This window comes from Pelophylax lessonae (genome assembly GCF_965119305.1).
Source record: "Pelophylax lessonae genome assembly, chromosome: 1".
Taxonomy (NCBI): domain Eukaryota; kingdom Metazoa; phylum Chordata; class Amphibia; order Anura; family Ranidae; genus Pelophylax; species Pelophylax lessonae.
In genome coordinates this window covers 354,242,185-354,269,056 of record NC_138768.1, presented here as the reverse complement: position 1 = coordinate 354,269,056, position 26,872 = coordinate 354,242,185, and the positions used below count along the sequence as shown (strand labels likewise).

The 26,872-nt window shown below is 41.9% G+C and overlaps 1 protein-coding gene across 1 annotated transcript in view; it reads right to left on the bottom strand.

The window, feature by feature from the left end:
• Nucleotides 1-26,872, bottom strand: part of RASEF (RAS and EF-hand domain containing) — a gene marked incomplete at its 3' end in the record, with an annotated part of 170,337 nt that overhangs the window by 15,529 nt on the left and 127,936 nt on the right. The window contains exons 8-12 of the mRNA XM_082245596.1: nucleotides 11,562-11,646; nucleotides 6,696-6,772; nucleotides 3,858-4,086; nucleotides 1,401-1,547; nucleotides 524-671 (exon numbers count right to left, since the gene is read on the bottom strand). Coding sequence (XP_082101722.1) covers nucleotides 524-671; nucleotides 1,401-1,547; nucleotides 3,858-4,086; nucleotides 6,696-6,772; nucleotides 11,562-11,646 — 686 coding nt within the window. The remainder of the gene's footprint in view (nucleotides 1-523; nucleotides 672-1,400; nucleotides 1,548-3,857; nucleotides 4,087-6,695; nucleotides 6,773-11,561; nucleotides 11,647-26,872) is intronic.

Below are 26,872 nucleotides of genomic sequence, written 5' to 3'. Positions count from 1 at the left end.
TAAGCTCCTAGAAGCTGTTTTTACCATTTTGTATTGCTCCTAGAAGCGAAATAGAGTTATCCTATGTGTCCATGTATAGTGTATATTAGGCTATTTACGTTTTTTAAGCATCAGTGTCTAGGAGCAGAATTTTTTTTTTTTTGTAGAGTTTTTTGGAATGTTTTTCCAGTAGAAGAAACGCAAAATGCTTCTAACTGCTCACAAATGCTTGTAAATGCTACTAAAGCAATTCTTACATCTTTTTTCAAGCCTTTTTTTTGTCTTTATGTACTGTAAAAAAACGCAAAAAAAAACATTAATCCTCCTAAATGCTCCTAAAAGCTTCCAAAAACCTACTAAAATGGTAATATCAGCATTTTTTGAGCTTATAAAAAATGCTAGTGTGCATGGAGCCTGGAAGTGGTTAGGTTATAACTGCAGTAATGCATAGTGCCCCCATAACCTTCTTTCCCCTAAAATAGTCATCTCAGAATGTTTTTTAGTTTTCATATAACAATGGAAATACATCATGGTTTTGACATACCCAAAGTAGCACTTGTGTTGCCTCGAAATTCATTTTTACAAAGTCTCATGAGAAAACTAGACTTTCCAACAGCAGCGTCTCCAGCAAGGACTATCTTGTATGCTTTCTCTGTGCTTGGAAACTTGCTCATTCGATCGTCTGCATCTACCTAAAAAAAATACCTTTTTATTATGTGTCAGAATTATTTTTTATATAACCAAATGCCATAAAAACAGTATAACACAGACAGAATTAGGTGAGGTGGGGGTGCAACAGGCCCACATTTGTTCATTTTCTATAGGTGGAATGAAAGAACACACCTCCGCTTTGTATGTTTGTTGGTTTAGCAACCAATAATATATTACAGCTGGCCCAATGGGTTCAAGCATAGGCAGAAGTCTCTTTGCCCATTGTAGAGATATGGGTAATATTAAAGGGCATCCAAGTATAGTTTTAATTGAAAAAAATACTATAAATGAGTTTAGCAAGAAACATCACATATGAAATACTAGAACCAAAAGCTGAAATCTTGATATACTATAGGTCTCTAAAACCTTTCGAACCCTTATCAAAGATAGAGCAGAATTAAATTGAACGAAAATTTGGCAAAGCAAAAAAAAACAACAGAACTTGTGGTTTGCTAGACCATTTTACACTTTTTTGGAATATATGTGGAGTTTTCTATAGAGACTAATCTGTACAGGATTGGAGACAAACTGCTGGCTTGTTGGGTTGGAGAAACCATGGCTTGTGAGTTCAGTTTCTTTCTAACAAGACTTAATATGGCAATATTGTCAGACATAAATATCTCAGACCTGAGAGTAAGATCTGTATGACTTAACACTATTTGATATATTGGCAAGCTGTAAATTCAAACTTAAAAATAAATTCTGCCTACTCGTGTTGCATGTGAAGGCAGTGCTGAGATGCACTTTCTCGATGATGCTCCTGAACTGCTCCTGCTGACAGGTCGTGAGGGTTTCCAGTCAAGAAATGACCCACCAGATTCTGGGGCATATGACTCCTCATCCCGAATTTCTGGGACCTACAACCAAGGAAAAAGCAACATATAAAAATGATTTTACACAACTGCAACCTTTATGTAAACAGTGATGTATTTGGTTACTGCTGACTTAACTAGGTTTGTTTTTGCTTGGATGCTGACTGAAAACTGGGTAACCTCTTAAAAACTAATTCAGAAAATGGAAAATGTTATTACAACTTACTCTAACATTTCTTTTAATTACCATCAAATATAATCAAAGACCTTAAAGACATTCAGAGTATTCACATTAACCCAGAAAACTGGTTGGTGTTTTTCTCCCCAGTGCCCATTTTACTGATAACCTTTAAGGAAAATATTATTAAAAAAAGTGCAAAAAGATAAATCAGATTGTCATGCTGTTAGGGCCACGTGTCAAATCTATGGTATCCTAGGCCATTCATATTTAGAACACAGAGGCGTAACTAGAACCTTCAGGGCCCCGGTGCAAGAAACCATGAAGAGCCCCCCGGAACCCTGGCCAGGGCCCTTCCCTTAAAGCCTGGGGCTCTTCCCACTGATCCTGGGGCACTTTACTCTCTTTGCGGGGCCCTTTATTACGGTCCCGCAGCGGGACCCTTTCACAAGTTCTGCGGTGGGCCCCCTTCCTGCCATCTTGGGGACTCCTCACGGTGGTGGAATGCCTTTGCGATCCTGGTGTCAGTCGTTTTTATTTTTTGCTATTTTAATTGTATTATTTTTTTATCATTTTATTTAATTTTTTTTACAATGTCACTGACTATGACTCTGTCCATTCAGAAAAGGAAGGAGCTGGTAAATTACATATTTACCGAACCCCTTCCTGGCTCTCTATTGTGACACATCCCCTGCAACAGCCGGCAGAAGAGGGAAGGGAGCACAGCGGGGGGGGGGGGACAAGGGGATCACACAGGGGCCCAAAGACAGCAGAACACTAGTGAACTGGATAGGAGGAGTGGCGGGGGCAGCATACAGAGGAACTAATCTCCTCCATTTTCCTCCTGCAGCTATAGAAGGAAAAAGGAGGACAGTGATTTCTCTACATGCTGCCCCCAACGCCCCTCCTATCCAGGTGTACAGGGGAGCCGCACAGGCTGCCTGGAGCATGGGGCCCAGTTGCAATTGCAACCCCTGCAACCCCTGTAGTTACGCCCCTGTTAGAACATATACATTAAAGTTTCATTATTTAAGGGCTGCTACAAAGAATCCATAGACTGCTACAGATAAGCATTTGCACTAAGGCATTGCCTCAATAAGATAATTACTGGCTGATAATTCAAGTGATGCTTTCATTTTTTATTTATTTTTTTGGAGAGGGGGGTGTTGTTAACTAGGTTAAAGGTGTTAGGTTTAAGGTTGGGGGTTTATGGAATTATATTTAAAGTAGTTGTAAACCTCAGACATGCATTATGAACAAAGCATATCCCTCAATATCCAGAGCATCAAGTGTCATTTTCTGTCTGCTGTTTTGTTCCTCTGCTATCTACATGAGTCACGTCTGGCAAGTTTTCCTGACAGAAAGAGAAAAAAGGTAAAGGGGAAGGAGCTCCAGGACACAGCCTGTGATTGACAGCCTCATCTCTTTTTCTGTGTGCTGTGTGAAGGGGGGGGGGGGTGTCCCTTCCCTTCAACCAGAGATCAGAGCTCCCCTCACTGAGCTCTGTAGAGTGTAATTTCAGCTCCCAGCCCCCTGCTTTTTAGAGCTAAGAGATCCTGTGTAAATTCTGCACTTTCAACAGATGTAGAGAAAAGAGAGCTGCAGATAGACATGTACAACTTATGTAGGAGGATGTGTTTCATCTCTGTTTATCAGACAGAGGCCTGTCACTTCACTGGGTATATGTGAGGGTTTACAACCACTTGAAAGGTGTGCTTTAATGTTAAGGTTAGGGGGAGGGGGAGATTACCTGTTAGTATTAGATTAATTGTTAAGGGTTAACTTTCTCTCAAAAGATAACCTAGTCAGGAACCTAGGGCCCGTAAGAAAGGTGTCTGATGGCAGTTGGTGTCTAAAGATGCTGTCCATGCAATTACAGAAAAACTGTATGGGGAGATGTAGGGCCATTTGTAACTCAAAAGCTCCTGATTCAATATTTTTAAATGAAGTCCAATTCAACTATTAAGATGCAAAAGGGTAAAAAAAATTGAAAATGGATTTTTAATTTTTTTAAGCGCCCTCACCAAAGTTTTATGTATGTGCATCCCCTAACCTTTTCCCTCCAATACATTTAAATACCACTAGTTACTAATGTTCAATTTTTGTGAAACAACAAGCGCAAGCATACATTGCCAATGTATGGCAGGACAAGCTGGAAACAAGATCGTGATACTCACATCTGTATCTGAAGCATCCCCGCCATAACTCTCAGGTTGAAACCTTGACTTGTAGAAGTTCCTTGTTGTTCTGTATTCGACTTCAGAATCATACTCATTGGAGTCTCTTAATGTGGATAGACCACTGTCTATACAGCTCTCAGGAAGGCTGTCAACCTCACAGTTCATCCTCTGCATAGGATCACACACTGCTAAAGAATCATAGTCCTCATCTAAGTAGGATGGAGATCTAAAGACCACAAATTGTACAACATCCCATAAGTAAAAATGCAAGTGGAATTTCAGTCAAAAATTACATTTTTGCTATTAATTGTATGTAAAAAATATCTTTGACATTATTAATTTTCTTGATAGCTGATTGCCTAGCTTAGAAAGTCTTATCTAAGCTAGACAATCAGCTTCTTCCTGTTGTTCACCAACAACCTTATCTCCCTTTATCTGAATTCTGTATGCTGCCTCTCACTTCCTGAAAATGTTGTCGGTCTCTTTTGCACAGGCATGCCTACTATGCATTCCAACTGCCCCTGTCCTACCCAGCGGTGCCCTCATCCCTCTTCTTCTTAGTCAGACAGAGAACAATATCTGAGAGCAGAGATAATATAAACTAAAATAGCACAGACAGATACATAGTCACTATGCCCCTTGATGAGAGCAGAAATAGCACAGATAAAAAAATAAAAAAAACACTGTCCCAGATGAAATATCCGATGCCTATAACTCACTATGCACGCTGGATCGGAGACAGAGTCTAATGCATCCCTGTTGCCATGGAAATGATGCCGCCATACAGCAGGATACAGCGTCATTTTTTTTTCAATTGTTTTTCCCTGTGTGCCCTGAACCCGGAAGTGACGTTAGGCTGGGTACGACGTCACTTACAGAAATTAGTTATTCAATTAGGAACACGCCCAGCAGCTGGGGACTAATGACATGCCCAGCTGCTGTGAACGACGGAATGAGCTGGGGAAGGGAGATCACGTGACCAGTGCAATTTACCACAGAAATAGGGTACAGAGGAAGATTTTGATATACAGATCGATTTCAATTGCTCATTACATGTCAGTAATGAGTTTTACTGTGGTTGCCTGTACTATTATTTTCACTTTTCGATAGACTTAAAGCGTTTGCTATCCCAACACTTCATATCCTGATATGTGTCTGCGGTACCATGTACAAAGTATCCTGTTCTCTTTTTCCTCTTTCCTGAACTCAATATGCTCTCGTCCAATGATCAGACTTGTCCTGACATGCCCCCCCCCCGCTGCACAGTCATTCACTGGGAAGCTCAGTGTTCTGCTGCCCCCCCCCCCCCCAAGTCTTATGCAGCTGAGAACAGAGGGAATGTGATCACTTATAAAAAAAAAGGAAAAAAAGTATTTATACTGTTTTTTCATCTATGCAAACAAGTTTTGCCTTTTATTTCTATATCTTAACTGAATGGGTTGTTTGATTGTTTACAATCGTTCCCCTTTTGTTGAGAAAAAAACACTCCCCTCTGGGTGATCTCTGTACATTGCAGGGTTTTTAACAATCTTTGTTACAGATTCCTACCTTTTGTTATTCTGAAGAAATCATTGTTTGTTCCTCTGTGCCTCTGTGCTGAGAGGGTCAGATGGGAGTGGTTTCATAATTATATATCAGCTGTGGAAGCTGCAGAGCTCTAATGAGGAAAGCAGCTGGGTCTGCATCCCTTTAGACATGTTTCTATTGGGAGTATCTCGCCAAAAATGACATTTTTGTTGCAGGGGATGCCAGAAATCTGACTTGTATCTTAGTGCAGACTTCTGGGAAAATTAGTGAGCCAATCACACAAGCAGGAAATTATGTTCCTGGGGTGTGGTCAGTACACATTCTTTGTATAGAACAGCTCCAGGTAGCCATATTGCATTGCATTTCCAGAAAATTACAACAGCTGCAGATTGAAAAGGAAAGGTCATTTTTAATAACATTCAATCACAATATGATTTGTGTCGCAATTGTATACGCTATAGTGTTTTTTCTTTATTTGCTATTTTTCTTCCCCCACGAAAGTGGAGTTACCAACCTTTTGACCTTCCTGGGCCACATTGGAAGAAGAGGAACTGGCTTGGGCCACTCATAAAATACACTAACAATAAGGATAGCTGATGAACAACAAAAAGTCGGGCAGATAACAAGGTAACGATCCCTGATATAGATAATGTACCTATCTGAGTAATAAAACTTTATTTTTATTGTAATGTTGTTTACTATAAAAGTAAAAGAGGGTAACATACAGCTAGGCAAGTATATGCTGCATGGCTGTATCTAGGGGGTGCTGGGGTGGGCTGCGGCCCCCCAGATGTCAGTTACTCCCCCCACAAACCCCCATACCCAACCCCCCCAACCTCCCCACACAGTAAATAGTGGGCAGGGCCCCTTGGAGGGGGTGGGGGGCACAACTGAAATGTGGGGGGGAGCAGTCCACCTGTATTCCCCTAGACATGCAGCATTTACTTGCCTGTCTATGTCGGGAGTCCCTGTAATCACTGCTGCCAGTGCGAATACAAAAATGGCAGCCTTAGCAACCCTCCAGCTGTGTCTGTGCCTGAATTGTCAGTGCCGGCCACAGTGGCTGCTATGCTTGCACGGCATCCCCGGCGTCCCTCCATACATGCCTATGCCTAGCTTGTCCCTGCCAGCCGCCGTGACTTCTATGCTTGTCTGTCATCCCTCCAGACATGCCCGGGCTGCATGCTAAATGCTCTTGGGCTGCATGCGGCCTGCGGGTTGGACACCCCTGATTTACCATGATGTAAAGACACACATACACACTCTCTCTTTTCCATCACTAAACATGATGTAAGCAATTTACTATACCGGTCATATGGAGAATTACTTCTGTTTAACTTGGGACTGTTCCTGGAAATAGTACTTCCTGGTGAAGTGTTTGCGCGCTGAAAATAAAGAAAGTGTTATCCATTTATGTTCCTGTTTGTGGAAAAACTCTGATACTCATAACTGATTGTACATTGTTAAATGCTGGCTGCCTAAGGCTCCGTTCAAATCTAGGTGTCCCAGATCGTGGACAGAATCGCTGCAATTCTGCCTGCAATCTCAAATTGACGCAGATCATGGGACATGCTTACAATCCCAATTACTTCCAAAGGCACCCTGATCAGGGCCAGATTTTGCCACGATTGTCGGCTGAAAAATCGCAGTAAAATCACGCAAACAGAATTGTGGGCCGCCTGTCGCTCAAAGGAAATTCCAGAACTTCTTTTGGGCGACAGGTGTGGCGCGATTCTGTTTCGTGATTTTACCGTAAATTCGGGTGCCATTGGAAGTAACAGGGATCACAAGCGGGTCCTGTGATTTGCGTTGATTCGGGATCGCGGGCAGAATCAAGGCTATTCCGTCTGCAATCCTGGGACAGCTCGATGTGAATGGAGGGTTAGACACATTTATATCTTTATATTGTAAAGCGCTAGGCAAACTGTTGGTGCTATATAAATACTGTATATTAATATTCTAGAACCTCTGCTTGTAACCTCCCTTTTCAACCCTCCATTCCACATTCTTCACAATTAAATGTCTACTGTACTTCTTATTCAGGGTAATAGTAGCATTTGCACCTAGGCTTTAACTTTAACTACAGGCGATCTTTTTACATATTATATATATATATATATATATATATATATATATATATATATATATATATATATATATATATACAGTATATATATATATATATATATATATATATATATATATATATACTGTATATATTATATACATATTACATAGCTAAAATATTTTTGGCCACAATGTAACAATCTATCTATTTCTGCCTTTAAGGAGTAAGGGATAAAGAGAAATATATTTTTGTCACACCTTATTTTTGCAACACTGTTTTTTCAGATTATCTCTGTAAAAATGACAGTAATCCCCATAAGGGAGTACATTTTATACTTTTTTAGGCAACTGGTGATGTTCTTAGCTGTGAAAGTGGATAGTATGCACAATTAATAATGTGTGCTTATGTATTACCATTAAAAAGAGAAGTTTTAATCATACAATAAATTCAGGTAATTAATTATTTTTTTCTGAGGCTTTCTCCTTTTTCCAATCCTGTGAAGGACAGGGAACAGTGTTCTTTACTTAGTGTTCATGCCCACAAATAAGGAGGCATTGGACAAGCATCCGGAAAGTATTCACAGCGCTTCACATTTTCCACATTTTGGTATGTTACAGCCTTGTTCCAAAATAGATTATATTTATTATTTTCCTCAAAACTCTACAAACAATACCCCATAATGACAACATGAAAGAAGTTTGTTTGAAATCTTTGCAAATTTGTTAAAAATAAAAATTAAAAAAAATGTACGTAAGTATTCACAGGCTTTGCTCAATACTTTGTGGAAGCATCCTTGGCACCAATTACAGCCTCAAGTCTTTTTGAGTATGCTGCTACAAGCTTGGCACACCTATTTTTGGGCATTTTCTCCCATGCTACTTTGCAGGACCTCTCAAGCTCCATCAGCTTGGATGGGGAGTGTTGGCGCACAGCGATTTTTAGATCTCTTCAGAGATGTTCAATCGGGTTCAAGTCTGGGCTTTGGCTGGGCCACTCACGGACATTCACAGAGTTGTCCAGTAGCCACTCATTTGTTATCTTGGCTGTGTGCTGGCCATCTTGGTAGCAGCAGTGCTTTTTCCTTCTCTTTTCTTAAGTAGCACAACAGTGAAACTAGCAATGCCTTAGATCTGACAATCATTGCCTTAGATCAGCCTTTTTCAACCAGGGTGCCAGGGCACCCTTGGGTGCCTTGAGGTTTCTTCAGGGGTGCCTTGGCAAAATGCTTAAGAATTGCCCAAAAATTGTATACAAGGTGGCATTTGGATGAAGCCTGCCTTTTAGTTACACAAAGCGACAGGTTTTCATCGTGCACCATTCCAAACCTCTAGCTGTCAGCTTCCTAAAGACCAAATGGCATCATTAGTTGATACGGAGGATACCTTGTTTCCCCCTATCCTGCCCCTCTCCTTCAGCGTTTGGGTCACATTAGCTGAGTGATGGAGAAAAACAGACAGAAGAGAAACATTGGAATACTGGTCAGTACCAGTTTACAAAAGTGTATTTGCTTTGGAAGAATAAATCTCCTCTAATGTTGGGTGTCCTACTTGTGTGGATGTTGCTGTATTATATAAAACTATTAGAATCATTTTTTACATTTTAGAATGGGGTGCCTCAAGATAGTCCATCATTTTTAAAGAGTGCCTTGACTGAAACAAGGTTGAGAAACACTGCCTTACATCTCACACAGCAGATGTACAGCTATGAAGTTGTAGGCACAGGAGTGCCTAGGCACCCTCACATATCAGAAAGTGCACTGCTAATTTTCAGGAGGAATTTAAAACAAATAGGTCGTTTTTCATGCTACTACATAGCACAATTAACATATCTAGATGTTATCTATAACATAGTAAATCCTCACTTTTTCGGTTTCAATTTAATACAGGCATCTGTGATTTAGTCATGTATACTTTTAAATAATTTTATTAAATTTCTTCACATACATAACAAATATACATTGAAAATAATAAGACATTACAGTATACAATATGGAAGGATATTAGTTTACACAACATTTTAAAAATATATTTTTTGGTGTCTTCAGCTTATCCTTTACCCTTTTGCCCTCTTTCTTTCTCCAAAAAAAAACAACCCAAACCACCCTCTTGTTGCTATTTACGGGCATATGTACACACATAGACCCATTAACGTGCACCAAATAATATCCTCATGTTTAATAGTGGAAATATATATATATCAAATTAAAACATACTATAATATAAAAAACACATTCCTATTTAAGGGTATATATGCACACATATACCGACCAATTATAAAACAAATAATATCCCCCTGTTAAAGTGGGAGAAAAAAAAAGGGGGGGGAGAAAGGGGAAGAAAAAGAAAGGAGGAAGGAAGGGCCCCAATAACCCTGCCCCTATTATATTTTAACCTCTTCTCGACCGCCCGCCGCAGTAATAATGTGGCAGGGTGGCTCTCCTGCACAAACCAACGTAGGTATACGTCGGTCGCGCGCCTGCAGCTAGGGGGCGAGCGCGCGCCGCCAGCGGCACGCTCCTGTCCCCGCTCATGAGCAGGGAAGCCGATGCATGGGGCAGGCGGCTCCGATTGCTGCCTGACACCCGCGATCGTTCTCCGCTGAGAGAGAAGAACGGTCAGCTGTTGTAAACACAGCTGACCGTTCGTCTCCTTGGAATTAATACAGAGCCCCTGTGATCCTTCTATATAGGATCACAGGTCTCTATGATCATTTCACAAGCCACCCCCCCCCCCCCCACAGTTAGAATCACTCCCCTAGGCTCACATTTAACCCCTTGATCACCCACAGTGTTAACCCCTTCCCTGCCAGTGTCATTATTACAGTAACAGTGCATATTTTTAGCACTGATTACTGTAGTAATGTCACTGGTCCCCCCAAAAGTGTCAAAAATATCAGTTAGGCGTCCGATCTGTCTGCCGCAATGTCGCAGTCCCGCTAAAAATCGCAGATTACCGCCAATACTAGTAAAAAAAAAAAACAATAAAAATGACAAATCTTTCCCGTAGTTAGTAGACGTGATAACTTTTGGGCAAACCAATCAAAATATGTTTATTGTGATTTTTTTACCAAAAATATGTAGCAAAAAATAAATTGGCCTAAAATGTTAAAAAATTTTGATTTTACATTTTTTTTTGAAAATGTTATACAGCAGAATGTGAAAAATATTGTTTTTTTTTTTTTCAGAATTGTCGCTATTTTCTTGTTTATAGCGCAAAAAAAAAAAAAAAATTGCACAGGTGATCAAATGCCACCAAAAGAAAGCTCTATATGTGGTGAAAAAAAAAACATCAATTTTATTTGGGTACAGCGTCACACAACCACGCAATTGTCCGTTAAAGTGCTGAATCACAAAATAGGGCCTGGTCATTAAGGGAGGAAAACTTCCGGTCCAGAAGTGGTTAAGGGGCTACATTACCTATATATTTCACATACGTCAAAGATTGTTTAAAGTTTATCCAATTTCCCCATATCACATGGAATCTCAGTTCAGTTTCTTTTTGGAAACGTATTTGTTCTTCTATAAGTCTAGTTCTATCAATCTCCATAAACCACTCTTGTATAGCCAGGATTTTCTTTTGTTTCCAGAATTTCGGGATCAACAGTTTTGCTGTATTTAGTAAGACTGGTATAATAGACCTCCTATATGTTTTCCTCGGTTCAGCTGTAGCATGGAACAAACACTGCCAAGGATCATAGCTGATCTCTACATCACTAATTTTCTTAATAACTTCTAATACCTCTTTCCAATATGGCTGGATCAAGGAACAGCCATATTGGAAATTTAGTCATGTACAGAAGGGAATAATTTCAATTAGGATCATCCTGAATCTGTGTTTTAAATCTATATATTTCAATGTATTCTTTTAAATTAGCTCAAAGACATATCCTTGCTAGATTTTAAAACCCGCTAGTTACAAAAAAAAAGACCTAAAAAGTTGCTCCATATAATATAGTTGTGGTTTTCCCAGATTCTGGGAGAAAATGATGAACGTCTGATAAAGATGTGGCTGCCCTGAGACAAACTCATCACAGCTTTTGTCCTTGCAGGGAGCATATCATTACTGGCACTAGAAGAGCAGCACCTAGTGTCTGGAACATCTACGTACCAGTGATCTGTTGTACTTGATCAAACTGTTCTCCAGCACACTCCGCAGTCCATCATTACTGTCATGCAGCTTTCTATTAGCTGTCCTGTAATCGAAAAAAATGTAATGTCAGCCAAAGAAGTCTTACAGGGGATTCAACAGAAAGTTTCAAACTAAAGTTACAGATAATAACAAGAAACAGACCAAAAGTGACTGTACAACCAGGTCATAGCTTTCACTGAAATTATATTTTCAACAGTATTAATGAATTTCTGCTAAACTTTACTATAAACTACGCATTGAATAACAGTAATTGATTTTTATAATTCTTTTTTTTTTAAGTTTCTGCAGTCATAGAGACAATTAAAGCCCCCCGATTTAAAAGGGAGGGTTCCCTTACACAGTTCAATCACCATAATACAATGACATCCAATAGATATATAGAGTTAGGACTAGTGTTGAGCGAACACGGACTGTATTATTCGGGTCCGTACCGGATAATTGGATTTTTGCTACCCGGACACGGACCCGAATACTTTACTGTATGTTCGGGTTTAAAATCCGTGTTCGGTAATTTTATTTCCTGTTTTTTATGTAATGGCGCGCTTTTAATGGTGGGCTTTCAACAGCCAATCAACAAGCGTTTAACTGGTGTGCCTTAAGCCATCCCAGCCATGCCTACAAATGTATTAGTAGCTGTGATTGGCCATCTGAAGCATGTGACCCATGTCTTTATAAGTTCGAGAGGCACAGCGCGGTGCGTCATTCTGCTGTAGTGTAGGGAGAGAGCACACATCATACGTGCTGGCTGCTGCTGATTAGGGACAGTGAAAAATTGTGCCCGAAAAGAATGCAGGGACAGGTCGGAGTGTAGGCAGGAAAAGATATTTGTGCATTTTAGGGACAGGCTGGAGAGATTAGGCAGGGACAGATAGGAGACACAGGACAGAACAATCGTCCGTTAGCGATCTACATCGATTTTGCTGTGTGGGGGGTGGTGCAGTGAACGATCTTTTTGCCCTCACTTGAGCCCACTGAGGAGGAGGAGGGAGAAAAAAATATATTTTTATCAGTCTGTTGTGTGCAACGTTCAGCTATATTTTACTACAGATTGCTGTTCTAATCTGCTATTTAAAAATTACAAAGTTAAAGGGGAATTTTTTTTTCCCTTCATAGCCTGCTGCTGAGCTGACCGTGACATAAAACATAAGACACTGCTGTGTTCACATGTGCTATTGAAAAATCACCAATTTTATATACTTTTTTCTATTCCACTATTCAATATACACCCTTTTGGGTTATAAAAAATTAAATTGTTGCATAGTCTATACTAATCTGCTATTTAAAAATTACAAAGTTAAAGGGGAATTTTTTTTTTTTCCCTTCATAGCCTGCTGCTGAGCTGACCGTGACATAAAACATAAGACACTGCTGTGTTCACATGTGCTATTGAAAGATCACCAATTTTATATACTTTTTTCTATTTCACTATTCAATATACACCCTTTTGGGTTAAAAAAAATTAAATTGTGGCATAGTCTGTACTAATCTGCTATTTAAAAATTACAAAGTTAAAGGGAAATTTTTTTTTTTCCCTTCATAGCCTGCTGCTGAGCTGACCGTGACATAAAACATAAGACACTGCTGTGTTCACATGTGCTATTGAAAAATCACCAATTTTATATACTTTTTTCTATTCCGCTATTCAATCTACACCCTTTTGGGGTAAAACAAATTAAATTGCGGCATAGTCTGTATCGGTACGTGTGAGATACACCTTTCAAATTTTTGGGGCGCATCTTCCACCGCCGAGGATTGCAGGGTGCTTCAGTTTGCCTCCTGTTCCGAACTCCTCCTACTCCTCATCCTGCCTTTAGGGTACAACAAATTGTAATCGGGGCCTAGTCTGGGTTTGTACGTGTGAGATACACTTTTTTATATCATATTTTCTATTCCGCTATTCAATCTACACCCTTTTGGGGTAAAAAAAGTTAAATTGCGGCATAGTCTGTATCGGTACGTGTGAGATACAGCTTCCAAATTTTTGGGGCGCATCTTCCACCGCCGAGGATTGCAGGGTGCTTCAGTTTGCCTCTTGTTCCGAACTCCTCCTACTCCTCATCCTGCCTTTAGGGTACAAAAAATTGTAATCGGGGCCTAGTCTGGGTTTGTAAGTGTGAGATACACCTTTTTGTATCATATTTTCTATTCCACTATTCAATCTACACCCTTTGGGGTAAAAAGAATTAAATTGCGGCATAGTCTGTATCGGTACGTGTGAGATACACCTTCCAAATTTTTTGGGCGCATCTTCCACCGCCGAGGATTGCAGGGTGCTTCAGTTTGCCTCCTGTTCCGAACTCCTCCTACTCCTCATCCTGCGTTTAGGGTACAAAAAATTGTAATCGGGGCCTAGTCTGGGTTTGTACGTGTGAGATACACCTTTTTATATCATATTTTCTATTCCGCTATTCAATCTACACCCTTTTGGGGTGAAAAAAAATAAAATTGCGGCATAGTCTGTATCGGAACCTGTGAGATACACCTTCCAAATTTTTGGGGCACATCTTCCACCGCCGAGGATTGCAGGGTGCTTCAGTTTGCATCCTGTTCCGAACTCCTCCTACTCCTCATCCTGCCTTTAGGGTACAAAAAATTGTAATCGGGGCCTAGTCTGGGTTTGTACATGTGAGATACACCTTTTTATATCATATTTTCTATTCCACTATTCAATCTACACCCTTTGGGGTAAAAAGAATTAAATTGCGGCATAGTCTGTATCGGTACGTGTGAGATACACCTTCCAAATTTTTGGGGCGCATCTTCCACCGCCGAGGATTGCAGGGTGCTTCAGTTTGCCTCCTGTTCCGAACTCCTCCTACTCCTCATCCTGCCTTTAGGGTACAAAAAATTGTAATCGGGGCCTAGTCTGGGTTTGTACGTGTGAGATACATCTTTTTATATCAAATTTTCTATTCCGCTATTCAATCTACACCCTTTGGGGTAAAAAGAATTAAATTGCGGCATAGTCTGTATCGGTACGTGTGAGATACACCTTCCAAATTTTTGGGGCGCATCTTCCACCACCGAGGATTGCAGGGTGCTTCAGTTTGCCTCTTGTTCCGAACTCCTCCTACTCCTCATCCTGCCTTTAGGGTACAAAAAATTGTAATCGGGGCCTAGTCTGGGTTTGTACGTGTGAGATACACCTTTTTATATCATATTTTCTATTCCGCTATTCAATCTACACCCTTTAGGGTAAAAAGAATTAAATTGCGGCATAGTCTGTTTCGGTACGTGTGAGATACACCTTCCAAATTTTTGGAGCGCATCTTCCACCGCCGAGGATTGCAGGGTGCTTCAGTTTGCCTCCTGTTCCGAACTCATCCTACTCCTCATCCTGCGTTTAGGGTACAAAAAATTGTAATCGGGGCCTAGTCTGGGTTTGTACGTGTGAGATACACCTTTTTATATCATATTTTCTATTCCGCTATTCAATCTACACCCTTTTGGGGTAAAAAAAAATAAAATTGCGGCATAATCTGTATCGGAACCTGTGAGATACACCTTCCAAATTTTTGGGGCGCATCTTCCACCGCCGAGGATTGCAAGGTGCTTCAGTTTGCATCCTGTTCCGAACTCCTCCTACTCCTCATCCTGCCTTTAGGGTACAAAAAATTGTAATCGGGGCCTAGTCTGGGTTTGTACATGTGAGATACACCTTTTTATATCATATTTTCTATTCCACTATTCAATCTACACCCTTTGGGGTAAAAATAATTAAATTGCGGCATAGTCTGTATTGGTACGTGTGAGATACACCTTCCAAATTTTTGGGGCGCATCTTCCACCGCCGAGGATTGCAGGGTGCTTCAGTTTGCCTCCTGTTCCGAACTCCTCCTACTCCTCATCCTGCCTTTTGGGTACAAAAAATTGTAATCGGGGCCTAGTCTGGGTTTGTACGTGTGAGATAAACTTTTTTATATCATATTTTCTATTCCGCTATTCAATCTACACCCTTTTGGGGTAAAGAAAATTAAATTGCGGCATAGTCTGTATCGGTATGTGTGAGATACACCTTCCAAATTTTTGGGGCGCATCTTCCACCGCCGAGGATTGCAGGGTGCTTCAGTTTGCCTCCTGTTCCGAACTCCTCCTACTCCTCATCCTGCCTTTAGGGTACAAAAAATTGTAATCGGGGCCTAGTCTGGGTTTGTACGTGTGAGATACACCTTTTTATATCATATTTTCTATTCCGCTATTCAATCTACACCCTTTGGGGTAAAAAGAATGAAATTGCGGCATAGTCTGTATCGGTACGTGTGAGATACACCTTCCAAATTTTTGGGGTGCATCTTCCACCGCCGAGGATTGCAGGGTGCTTCAGTTTGCCTCCTGTTCCGAACTCCTCCTACTCCTCATCCTCATCCTGCCTTTAGGGTACAAAAAATTGTAATCGGGGCCTAGTCTGGGTTTGTACGTGTGAGATACACTTTTTTATATCATATTTTCTATTCCGATATTCAATCTACTCCTTTTTGGGGTAAAAAAAATTAAATTGCGGCATAGTCTGTATCGGTATGTGTGAGATACACCTTCCAAATTTTTGGGGCGCATCTTCCACCGCCGAGGATTGCAGGGTGCTTCAGTTTGCCTCCTGTTCCGAACTCCTCCTACTCCTCATCCTCATCCTGCCTTTAGGGTACAAAAAATTGTAATCGGGGCCTAGTCTGAGTTTGTACGTGTGAGATACACCTTTTTATATCATATTTTCTATTCCGCTATTCAATCTACACCCTTTTGGGGCAAAAAGAATTAAATTGCGGCATAGTCTGTATCGGTACCTGTGAGATACACCTTCCAAATTTTTGGGGCGCATCTTCCACTGCCGAGGATTGCAGGGTGCTTCAGTTTGCCTCCTGTTCCGAACTCCTCCCACTCCTCATTCTGCCTTTAGGGTACAAAAAATTGTAATCGGGGCCTAGTCTGGGTTTGTACGTGTGAGATACACCTTTTTATATTATATTTTCTATTCCCCTATTCAATCTACACCCTTTTGGGGTAAAAAGAATTAAATTGCGGCATAGTCTGTATCTGGGGTTGAGCGAACATGGACTGTATTATTCGTGTTCGTACCGAATAATTGGATTTTTGTTACCCGAACACGGACCCGAAAACTTTACTGTATGTTCGGGTAAAAATCTGTGTTCGGTCATTTTATTTCCCGGGTTTTGTATGCATTGGCGCGCTTTTCATGACGGGCTTTCAACAGCCAATCAACAAGCATTTAAATGGTTTGCCTTAAGCCATCCCAGCCATGCCTACAAATGTATTAGTGCTGTGATTGGCCATCTGAAGCATGTGACCAAGTTTTTATAATTTCGAGACAGAGCGCCGCTGCATCATTATGCTGTAGTTCAGGGACAGAGCACACATCGTGCTGGCTGCTGATTAGGGACAGACAGGCAAAAATAATTTGTGTCCGAATAGAATTGAGGGACAGGTCGGAGTGTTTTAGGCAGGGCGAGTTGTAGGGCATTTTAGGGCGAGGCTGCTGATTTTTAGGGTCAGTGTTCTACAATCGATTTTGCTGTGTGGGGGGGGTTTGCAGTGACCGATCTTATCAATCCTTTTAGGGAGAGGCTGGAGATAGGCAGGTGTCAGTGGTCCACATCGATTTTGCTGTGTGTGGGGTGCAGTGAACACAAACTTTTTGCCCACTGAGGAGGAGGGAGAAAAGTCTTTTCTATCAGTCACTGTGTGCAGCGTTTTTCCTTCAGTGCTGCTGTGCTGACTGTGATAATACACTGCTGTGTTCACATGTGCTATTATTGAGTGATTTCAAAAGTTATACACTTTTTTCTATTCCACTATTCAATATACACCATTGGGTTAAAAAAATTAAATTGTGGCATAGTCTGTACTAATCTAGTTAAAAATTACAAACTTAAAAGGGGATTTTTTTTCCCTCCATAGCCTGTAGCAGAGCTTGTCCACATCGATTTTGCTGTGTGTGGGGTGCAGTGAAAACAATCTTTTTTGCCCACTGAGGAGGAGGGAGAAAAGTCTTTTTCATCAGTCACTGTGTGCAGCGTTTTTCCTTCAGTGCTGCTGTGCTGACTGTGATAATACACTGCTGTGTTCACATGTGCTATTATTGAGTGATTTCAAAAGTTATAGACTTTTTTCTATTCCACTATTCAATATACACCCTTGGGTTAAAAAAATTAAATTGTGGCATAGTCTGTACTAATCTAGTTAAAAATTACAAACTTAAAAGGGGAATTTTATAGCCTTATTTTTCATAGCCTGCAGCAGAGCTGACTGATATAAGACACTGCTGTTCACATGTGCTATTGATAAATCACACCAATTTTATATCATATTTTCTATTCCGCTATTCAATAAAAACCTTTGGGTATAAACAATTAAATTGCGGGATAGTCTGTGTTGGTACGTTTGAGATACACCTTTCCAATTTTTGGGGTGCATCTCATACTTCCGAGGATTTGAGGGTGCTGCCTGTTCCGAACTCCTCCTACTCCTCATCCTGCCTTTGGGGGTACAAAAAATAGTAATTGGGGCCTAGTCTGGTTCTGTACGTGTGAGATACATACACCTTTTTTTAATAATATTTTCTATTCCGCTATTCAATAAAAACCTTTGGGTATAAACAATTAAATTGCGGGATAGTCTGTGTTGGTATGTGTGAGATACACCTTTCAAGTTTTTGGGGTGCTTCTCATAGTTCCGAGGATTTGAGGGTGCTGCCTGTTCCGAACTCCTCCTACTCCTCATCCTGCCTTTGGGGGTACAAAAATAGTAATTGGGGCCTAGTCTGGTTCTGTACGTGTGAGATACATACACCTTTTTTTTTATAATATTTTCTATTCCGCTATTCAATAAAAACTTTTGGGTATAAACAATTAAATTGCAGGATAGTCTGTGTCGGTACGTTTGAGATACACCTTTCCAATTTTTGGGGTGCATCTCATAGTTCCGAGGATTTGAGGGTGCTGCCTGTTCCAAACTCCTCCTACTCCTCATCCTGCCTTTGGGGGTACAAAAAATAGTAATTGGGGCCTAGTCTGGTTTTGTACGTGTGAGATACATACACCTTTTTTTTATAATATTTTCTATTCCGCTATTCAATAAAAACCTTTGGGTATAAACAATTAAATTGCGGGATAGTCTGTGTCGGTACGTTTGAGATACACCTTTCCAATTTTTGGGGTGCATCTCATACTTCCGAGGATTTGAGGGTGCTGCCTGTTCCGAACTCCTCCTACTTCTCATCCTGCCTTTGGGGGTACAAAAAATAGTAATTTGGGCCTAGTCTGGTTCTGTACGTGTGAGATACATACACCTTTTTTTTGATAATATTTTCTATTCCGCTATTCAATAGAAACCTTTGGGTATAAACAATTAAATTGCGATATAGTCTGTGTTGGTACGTGTGAGATACACCTTTCCAATTTTTGGGGTGCATCTCATACTTCCGAGGATTTGAGGGTGCTGCCTGTTCCGAACTCCTCCTACTCCTCATCCTGCCTTTGGGGGTACAAAAAATAGTAATTGGGGCCTAGTCTGGGTCTGTACATGTGAGATACATACACCTTTTTTTGATAATATTTTCTATTCCGCTATTCAATAGAAACCTTTGGGTATAAACAATTAAATTGCGATATAGTCTGTGTTGGTACGTGTGAGATACACCTTTCCAATTTTTGGGGTGCATCTCATACTTCCGAGGATTTGAGGGTGCTGCCTGTTCCGAACTCCTCCTACTCCTCATCCTGCCTTTGGGGGTACAAAAAATAGTAATTGGGGCCTAGTCTGGTTTTGTACGTGTGAGATACATACACCTTTTTTTTTGATAATATTTTCTATTCCGCAATTCAATAAAAACCTTTGGGTATAAACAATTAAATTGCGGGATAGTCTGTGTCGGTACGTGTGAGATACACCTTTCCAATTTTTGGGGTGCATCTCATACTTCCGAGGATTTGAGGGTGCTGCCTGTTCCGAACTCCTCCTACTCCTCATCCTGCCTTTGGGGGTACAAAAAAATAGTAATTGGGGCCTAGTCTGGGTCTGTACGTGTGAGATACATACACCTTTTTTTTTGATAATATTTTCTATTCCGCTATTCAATAAAAACCTTTGGGTATAAACAATTAAATTGCGGGATAGTCTGTGTTGGTACGTGTGAGATACACCTTTCCAATTTTTGGGGTGCATCTCATACTTCTGAGGATTTTAGGGTGCTGCCTGTTCCGAACTCCTCCTACCCCTCATCCTGCCTTTGGGGGTACAAAAAATAGTAATTGGGGCCTAGTCTGGTTCTGTACGTGTGAGATACATACACCTTTTTTTGATAATATTTTCTATTCCGCTATTCAATAAAAACCTTTGGGTATAAACAATTAAATTGCGGAATAGTCTGTGTTGGTACGTGTGAGATACACCTTTCCAATTTTTGGGGTGCATCTCATACTTCTGAGGATTTTAGGGTGCTGCCTGTTCCGAACTCCTCCTACTCCTCATCCTGCCTTTGGGGGTACAAAAATAGTAATTTGGGACTAGTCTGGTTCTGTACGTGTGAGATACATACACCTTTTTTTTATAATATTTTCTATTCCGCTATTTAATCTACACCTTTGGGTAAAAACAATTAAATTGCGGGATAGTCTGTGTCGGTACGTGTGAGATACATACACCTTTTGATATCATATTTTCTATTCCGCTATTTAATCAAAACCTTTGGGTATAAACAATTAAATTGCGGGATAGTCTGTGTCGGTACGTGTGAGATACACCTTTCCAATTTTTGGGGTGCATCTCATACTTCCGAGGATTTGAGGGTGCTGCCTGTTCTGAACTCCTCCTACTCCTCATCCTGCCTTTGGGGGTACAAAAAATAGTACTTGGGGCCTAGTCTGGGTCTGTATGTGTGAGATACATACACCTTTTTTTTTGATAATATTTTCTATTCCACTATTCAATAAAAACCTTTGGGTATAAACAATTAAATTGCGGGATAGTCTGTGTCGGTACGTGTGAGATACACCTTTCCAATTTTTGGGGTGCATCTCATACTTCCGAGGATTTGAGGGTGCTGCCTGTTCTGAACTCCTCCTACTCCTCATCCTGCCTTTGGGGGTACAAAAAAATAGTAATTGGGGCCTAGTCTGGGTCTGTACGTGTGAGATATATACACCTTTTTTTGATAATATTTTCTATTCCGCTATTCAATAAGAACCTTTGGGTATAAACAATTAAATTGCGGGATAGTCTGTGTTGGTATGTGTGAGATACACCTTTCCAATTTTTGGGGTGCATCTCATAGTTCCGAGGATTTGAGGGTGCTGCCTGTTCCGAACTCCTCCTACTCCTCATCCTGCCTTTGGGGGTACAAAAAATAGTACTTGGGGCCTAGTCTGGGTCTGTACGTGTGAGATACATACACCTTTCATTTGATAATATTTTCTATTCCGCTATTCAATAAAAACCTTTGGGTATAAACAATTAAATTGCGGGATAATCTGTGTTGGTACGTGTGAGATACACCTTTCCAATTTTTGGGGTGCATCTCATACTTCCGAGGATTTGAGGGTGCTGCCTGTTCCGAACTCCTCCTACTCCTCATCCTGCCTTTGGGGGTACAAAAAAATAGTAATTGGGGCCTAGTCTGGGTCTGTACGTGTGAGATACATACACCTTTTTTTTTGATAATATTTTCTATTCCGCTATTCAATAAAAACCTTTGGGTATAAACAATTAAATTGCGGGATAGTCTGTGTTGGTACGTGTGAGATACACCTTTCCAATTTTTGGGGTGCATCTCATACTTCTGAGGATTTTAGGGTGCTGCCTGTTCCGAACTCCTCCTACCCCTCATCCTGCCTTTGGGGGCACAAAAAATAGTAATTGGGGCCTAGTCTGGTTCTGTACGTGTGAGATACATACACCTTTTTTTGATAATATTTTCTATTCCGCTATTCAATAAAAATCTTTGGGTATAAACAATTAAATTGCGGGATAGTCTGTGTTGGTACTTGTGAGATACACCTTTCCAATTTTTGGGGTGCATCTCATACTTCTGAGGATTTTAGGGTGCTGCCTGTTCCGAACTCCTCCTACTCCTCATCCTGCCTTTGGGGGTACAAAAATAGTAATTTGGGACTAGTCTGGTTCTGTACGTGTGAGATACATACACCTTTTTTTTTATAATATTTTCTATTCCGCTATTTAATCTACACCTTTGGGTTAAAACAATTAAATTGCGGGATAGTCTGTGTCGGTACGTGTGAGATACATACACCTTTTGATATCATATTTTCTATTCCGCTATTTAATCAAAACCTTTGGGTATAAACAATTAAATTGTGGGATAGTCTGTGTCGGTACGTGTGAGATACACCTTTCCAATTTTTGGGGTGCATCTCATACTTCCGAGGATTTGAGGGTGCTGCCTGTTCTGAACTCCTCCTACTCCTCATCCTGCCTTTGGGGGTACAAAAAATAGTAATTGGGGCCTAGTCTGGTTCTGTACGTGTGAGATACATACACCTTTTTTTGATAATATTTTCTATTCCGCTATTCAATAAAAACCTTTGGGTATAAACAATTAAATTGCGGGATAGTCTGTGTCGGTACGTGTGAGATACACCTTTCCAATTTTTGGGGTGCATCTCATACTTCCGAGGATTTGAGGGTGCTGCCTGTTCCGAACTCCTCCTACTCCTCATCCTGCCTTTGGGGGTACAAAAAAATAGTAATTGGGGCCTAGTCTGGGTCTGTACGTGTGAGATACATACACCTTTTTTTTGATAATATTTTCTATTCCGCTATTCAATAAAAACCTTTGGGTATAAACAATTAAATTGCGGGATAGTCTGTGTTGGTACGTGTGAGATACACCTTTCCAATTTTTGGGGTGCATCTCATAGTTCCGAGGATTTGAGGGTGCTGCCTGTTCCGAACTCCTCCTACTCCTCATCCTGCCTTTGGGGGTACAAAAAATAGTACTTGGGGCCTAGTCTGGGTCTGTACGTGTGAGATACATACACCTTTCTTTTGATAATATTTTCTATTCCGCTATTCAATAAAAACCTTTGGGTATAAACAATTAAATTGCGGGATAATCTGTGTTGGTACGTGTGAGATACACCTTTCCAATTTTTGTAGTGCATCTCATACTTCTGAGGATTTTAGGGTGCTGCCTGTTCCGAACTCCTCCTACCCCTCATCCTGCCTTTGGGGGTACAAAAAATAGTAATTGGGGCCTAGTCTGGTTCTGTACGTGTGAGATACATACACCTTTTTTTGATAATATTTTCTATTCCGCTATTCAATAAAAATCTTTGGGTATAAACAATTAAATTGCGGGATAGTCTGTGTTGGTACGTGTGAGATACACCTTTCCAATTTTTGGGGTCCATCTCATACTTCCGAGGATTTGAGGGTGCTGCCTGTTCCGAACTCCTCCTACTCCTCATCCTGCCTTTGGGGGTACAAAAATAGTAATTTGGGACTAGTCTGGTTCTGTACGTGTGAGATACATACACCTTTTTTTTTATAATATTTTCTATTCCGCTATTTAATCTACACCTTTGGGTAAAAACAATTAAATTGCGGGATAGTCTGTGTCGGTACGTGTGAGATACATACACCTTTTGATATCATATTTTCTATTCCGCTATTTAATCAAAACCTTTGGGTATAAACAATTAAATTGCGGGATAGTCTGTGTCGGTATGTGTGAGATACATACACCTTTTGAAATCATATTTTCTATTCCGCTATTCAATCTACACCTTTGGGTAAAAACAATTAAATTGCGGGATAGTCTGTGTCGGTACGTGTGAGATACACCTTTCCAATTTTTGGGGCGCATCTCATACTGCCGAGGATTTGAGGGTGCTTCAGTCTGCCTCCTGCCTGTTCCGAACTCCTCCTACTCCTCATCCTGCCTTTAGGGTACTAAAAATTGTAATCGGGGCCTAGTTTGTGTTTGTACGTGTGAGATACACCATTTTGTAAAATTTCTCCTATTCCGCTATTCAATATACACCCTGTTTGAGTGTAAAAAATTAAATTGCGGGATAGTCTGTATCGGTACATGTGAGATACACCTTTTTAAATTTGTTTGGCGCATCTCCTTCTACCGCCGAGGATTGCAGGGCGCTTCAGTTTGCCTCCTGTTCCCAACTCCTCCTACTCCTCTTCCTCATCCTGGCTTTAGGGTACAAAAAATTGTAATCGGGGCCTAGTCTGTGTTTGTACGTGTGAGATACACTGAATTATAAAATTTTTCCTATTCCTCTATTCAATATACACCCCTTTGGAGTGTAAAAAATTAAATTACGGCATAGTCTGTATCGGTACGTGTGAGATACACCTTTTAAATTTGTTTGGCACATCTCCTTCCACCGCCAAGGATTGCAGGGCGCTTCAGTTTGCCTCCTGTTCCCAACTCCTCCTACTCCTCTTCCTCATCCTCCCTTTAGGGTACAAAAAATTTTAATCGGGCCTAGTCTGTGTTTGTACGTGTGAGATACACCGTTTTTTATCCTTTTTCCTATTCCGCTATTCAATATACACCCTTTTGGGGTCAAAAAACATTAAATTGCGGCATAGTTTGCATATTTGACTGTGAGATACACCCGTGCGATACTGTTGTTGTTTTGTTCCGCTATTCAATAAACACCTTTCTAGGGCAAGATCATAAATTACAGAAATATGAGGAGACCATCAAATAGGGGCCGTGGCCTGGGTCGTGGTGCTGCTGGTAGAGCTCCTGTTGCAAGGAGAGGACGTGGTCGATCTGTGCCAGCTACACGCACAAGTGAAACACCTTCCTCAAGTGTGAGTAGGCGAAAGAACCTGCAGCAGTATTTGGTAGGGAATCATACGCCTCTAGAAGTGATGAGACCAGAACAAGTAGAGGCGATAGTAGATTAGTTTGCTGCTGACAGTGCCTCCAGTTCCTTCACATTGTCTCCCACCCAGTCTACTGCAGAAAGGTCAGAGTTGGCACCTGCAGCCGATGTCCAACCGTCTTTCACCTCACCCCCTTGCAAATCAGGCAAGCAGTCTGAGCCCCAAGCCATACAGCAGTCTCTTCTTCTTTTTGAGGACTCTGTCAGCAGGGTTTCCCAGGGCCATCCACCTAGCCCTGCCCCAGAAGTGAAAGAGATTGAGTGCAGCGATGCCCAACCACTTATTTCTCAAGATGAGTACATGCAAGGACCATCGCAGCACGTCCCCGATGATGACGAAACGCAGGTGCCAACTGCTGCGGCGTTCAGAATTGTGGAGACCGACAAGGAGGGCAGGGGTGAAGACTGGGTGGAAGATGATGTGGAGGAAGATGAGGTCCTCGACCCCACATGGAATGAAGGTCATGCAGGTGACCTGAGTAGTTTGAAGGGAGAGGCGGTGGTCGCACAGAGCCACCAGCATGGCAGAAGAGGGAGCAGGGTGCAGAAGCGGAGCGACCGTGCCCTAGACACTACGCCTGCTACTGCCCAACGCAGCAAGGGAACGAGCGCAGCAAAGCCAGCTCAAAGGAGTTCTCTAGCGTGGAAGTTCTTTAGAAAATGTGCCTGAAGCGAGGCATAAACCTTCTCAACCTGAGCACAACCTGCATGATCAGGCATCTAAGTGCAAAGCACGAGCTGCAGTGGAGTAGACACCTTCAAAAACAAGAAACGTCTCTGGCTCATCCTGCTTCTTCTTCTGCTGCAGTCTCGGCCGCTCCATCCACATCTGTAGTGATACCGGCACCTGCCACCCAGCAAACAGACGATCTGTCAGCAACACCACCACCTGGGTCGCCAACCATCTCCACAATGTCCCGTGGAAGCATTCAGCTTTCCATCTCCCAAACACTTGAGAGGAAGAGGAAGTACCCCCCTACCCACCCCTGAATGCCAGCATTTTAAAATTCTTGGCCTTTGAAATGCTGTCATTCCGTCTGGTGGAGACGCACAGTTTTAAAAACCTTATGTCGGTGGCTGTCCCACAGTACGTCGTGCCCAGCCGCCACTACTTTTCCAGGCAAGCCATCCCTTCCCTGCACAACCAAGTGGGGGAAAAAATCAGGTGTGCACTGCGCAACGCCATCTGTGCCAAGGTCCACCTAACTACCGATATGTGGACCAGTAAGCACGGTCAGGGGCGTTATATCTCCCTAACGGCACAGTGGGTAAATGCAGTGGCGGATGGGCCTGAGGCGGATAGCAATTTGGCGCATGTCCTTCCACCACCGAGGATTGCAGGGCGCTTCAGTTTGCCTCCTGTTCCTAACTCCTTCTACTCCGCTTCCTCATCCTCTACCGCCTCCTCATCCGGTCAGCGTAACACCTTCACCACCAACTTCAGCACGGCCAGGGGTAAACGACAGCAGGCAGTTTTAAAACTTGCCTGTTTGGGGGAAAAACCACACACCACGCAGGAGTTGTGGAGGAGCATGGAACAGCAGACAAATGAGTGGTTGCTGCCAGCGAGCCTCAAGCCCGGCATGGTGGTGTGCGATAACGGGCGAAATCTCATAGCAGCTCTGGGCCTAGCCGGTTTGACGCACATCCCTTGCCTGGCGCATCTGTTGAATTTGGTGGTGCAGAGGTTCCTTCAAAATTACCCCGATATGTCAGAGCTGCTGCAGAAAGTGCGGGCCGCCTGTACGCACTTTCGGCGTTCCCACCCTGCTTCTGCTCGCCTGTCAGCGCTGCAGCGTAACTTCGGCTTTCTCGCTCACCGCCTCATATGTGATGTGCCCACAAGGTGGAACTCCACCCTGCACATGCTGGCAAGACTGTGTGAGCAGCAGCAGGCCATAGCGGAGGTTCAGCTGCAGCACACACGCGTGAGTCGCTCTGCAGAACAGCACCACTTCACCAATAACTGGGCTTCCATGCGAGACCTGTGTGCCTTGTTGCTTTGTTTCGAGTACTCCACCAACATGGACAGTGCTTATGGCGCTGTTCTCAGCGTTACTATCCCACTTGTATACCTTTTTGATAAATTGCTGGATGATGGATGAGGATGAGGAGGAGGAGGAGCAGGAACCATGTTCACAGCAGGGTGGCACCCAGGCCAGCTCGTGGCCATCACTGGGGCGTGGCTGGGGGTATACAGAGGACACAAACGATACTCCTTCCACAGAGGGCAGAATTTCGTTGCCTCTGGGCAGCCTGGCACACATGAGCGATTACATGCTGCAATGTCTGCGCAACGACCGCCAAGTTGCCCACATTCTAACTTGTGCTGATTACTGGCTGGCAAGTCTCCTGACGGGGACATAGGGTTTCCATGATCTGCCTAGC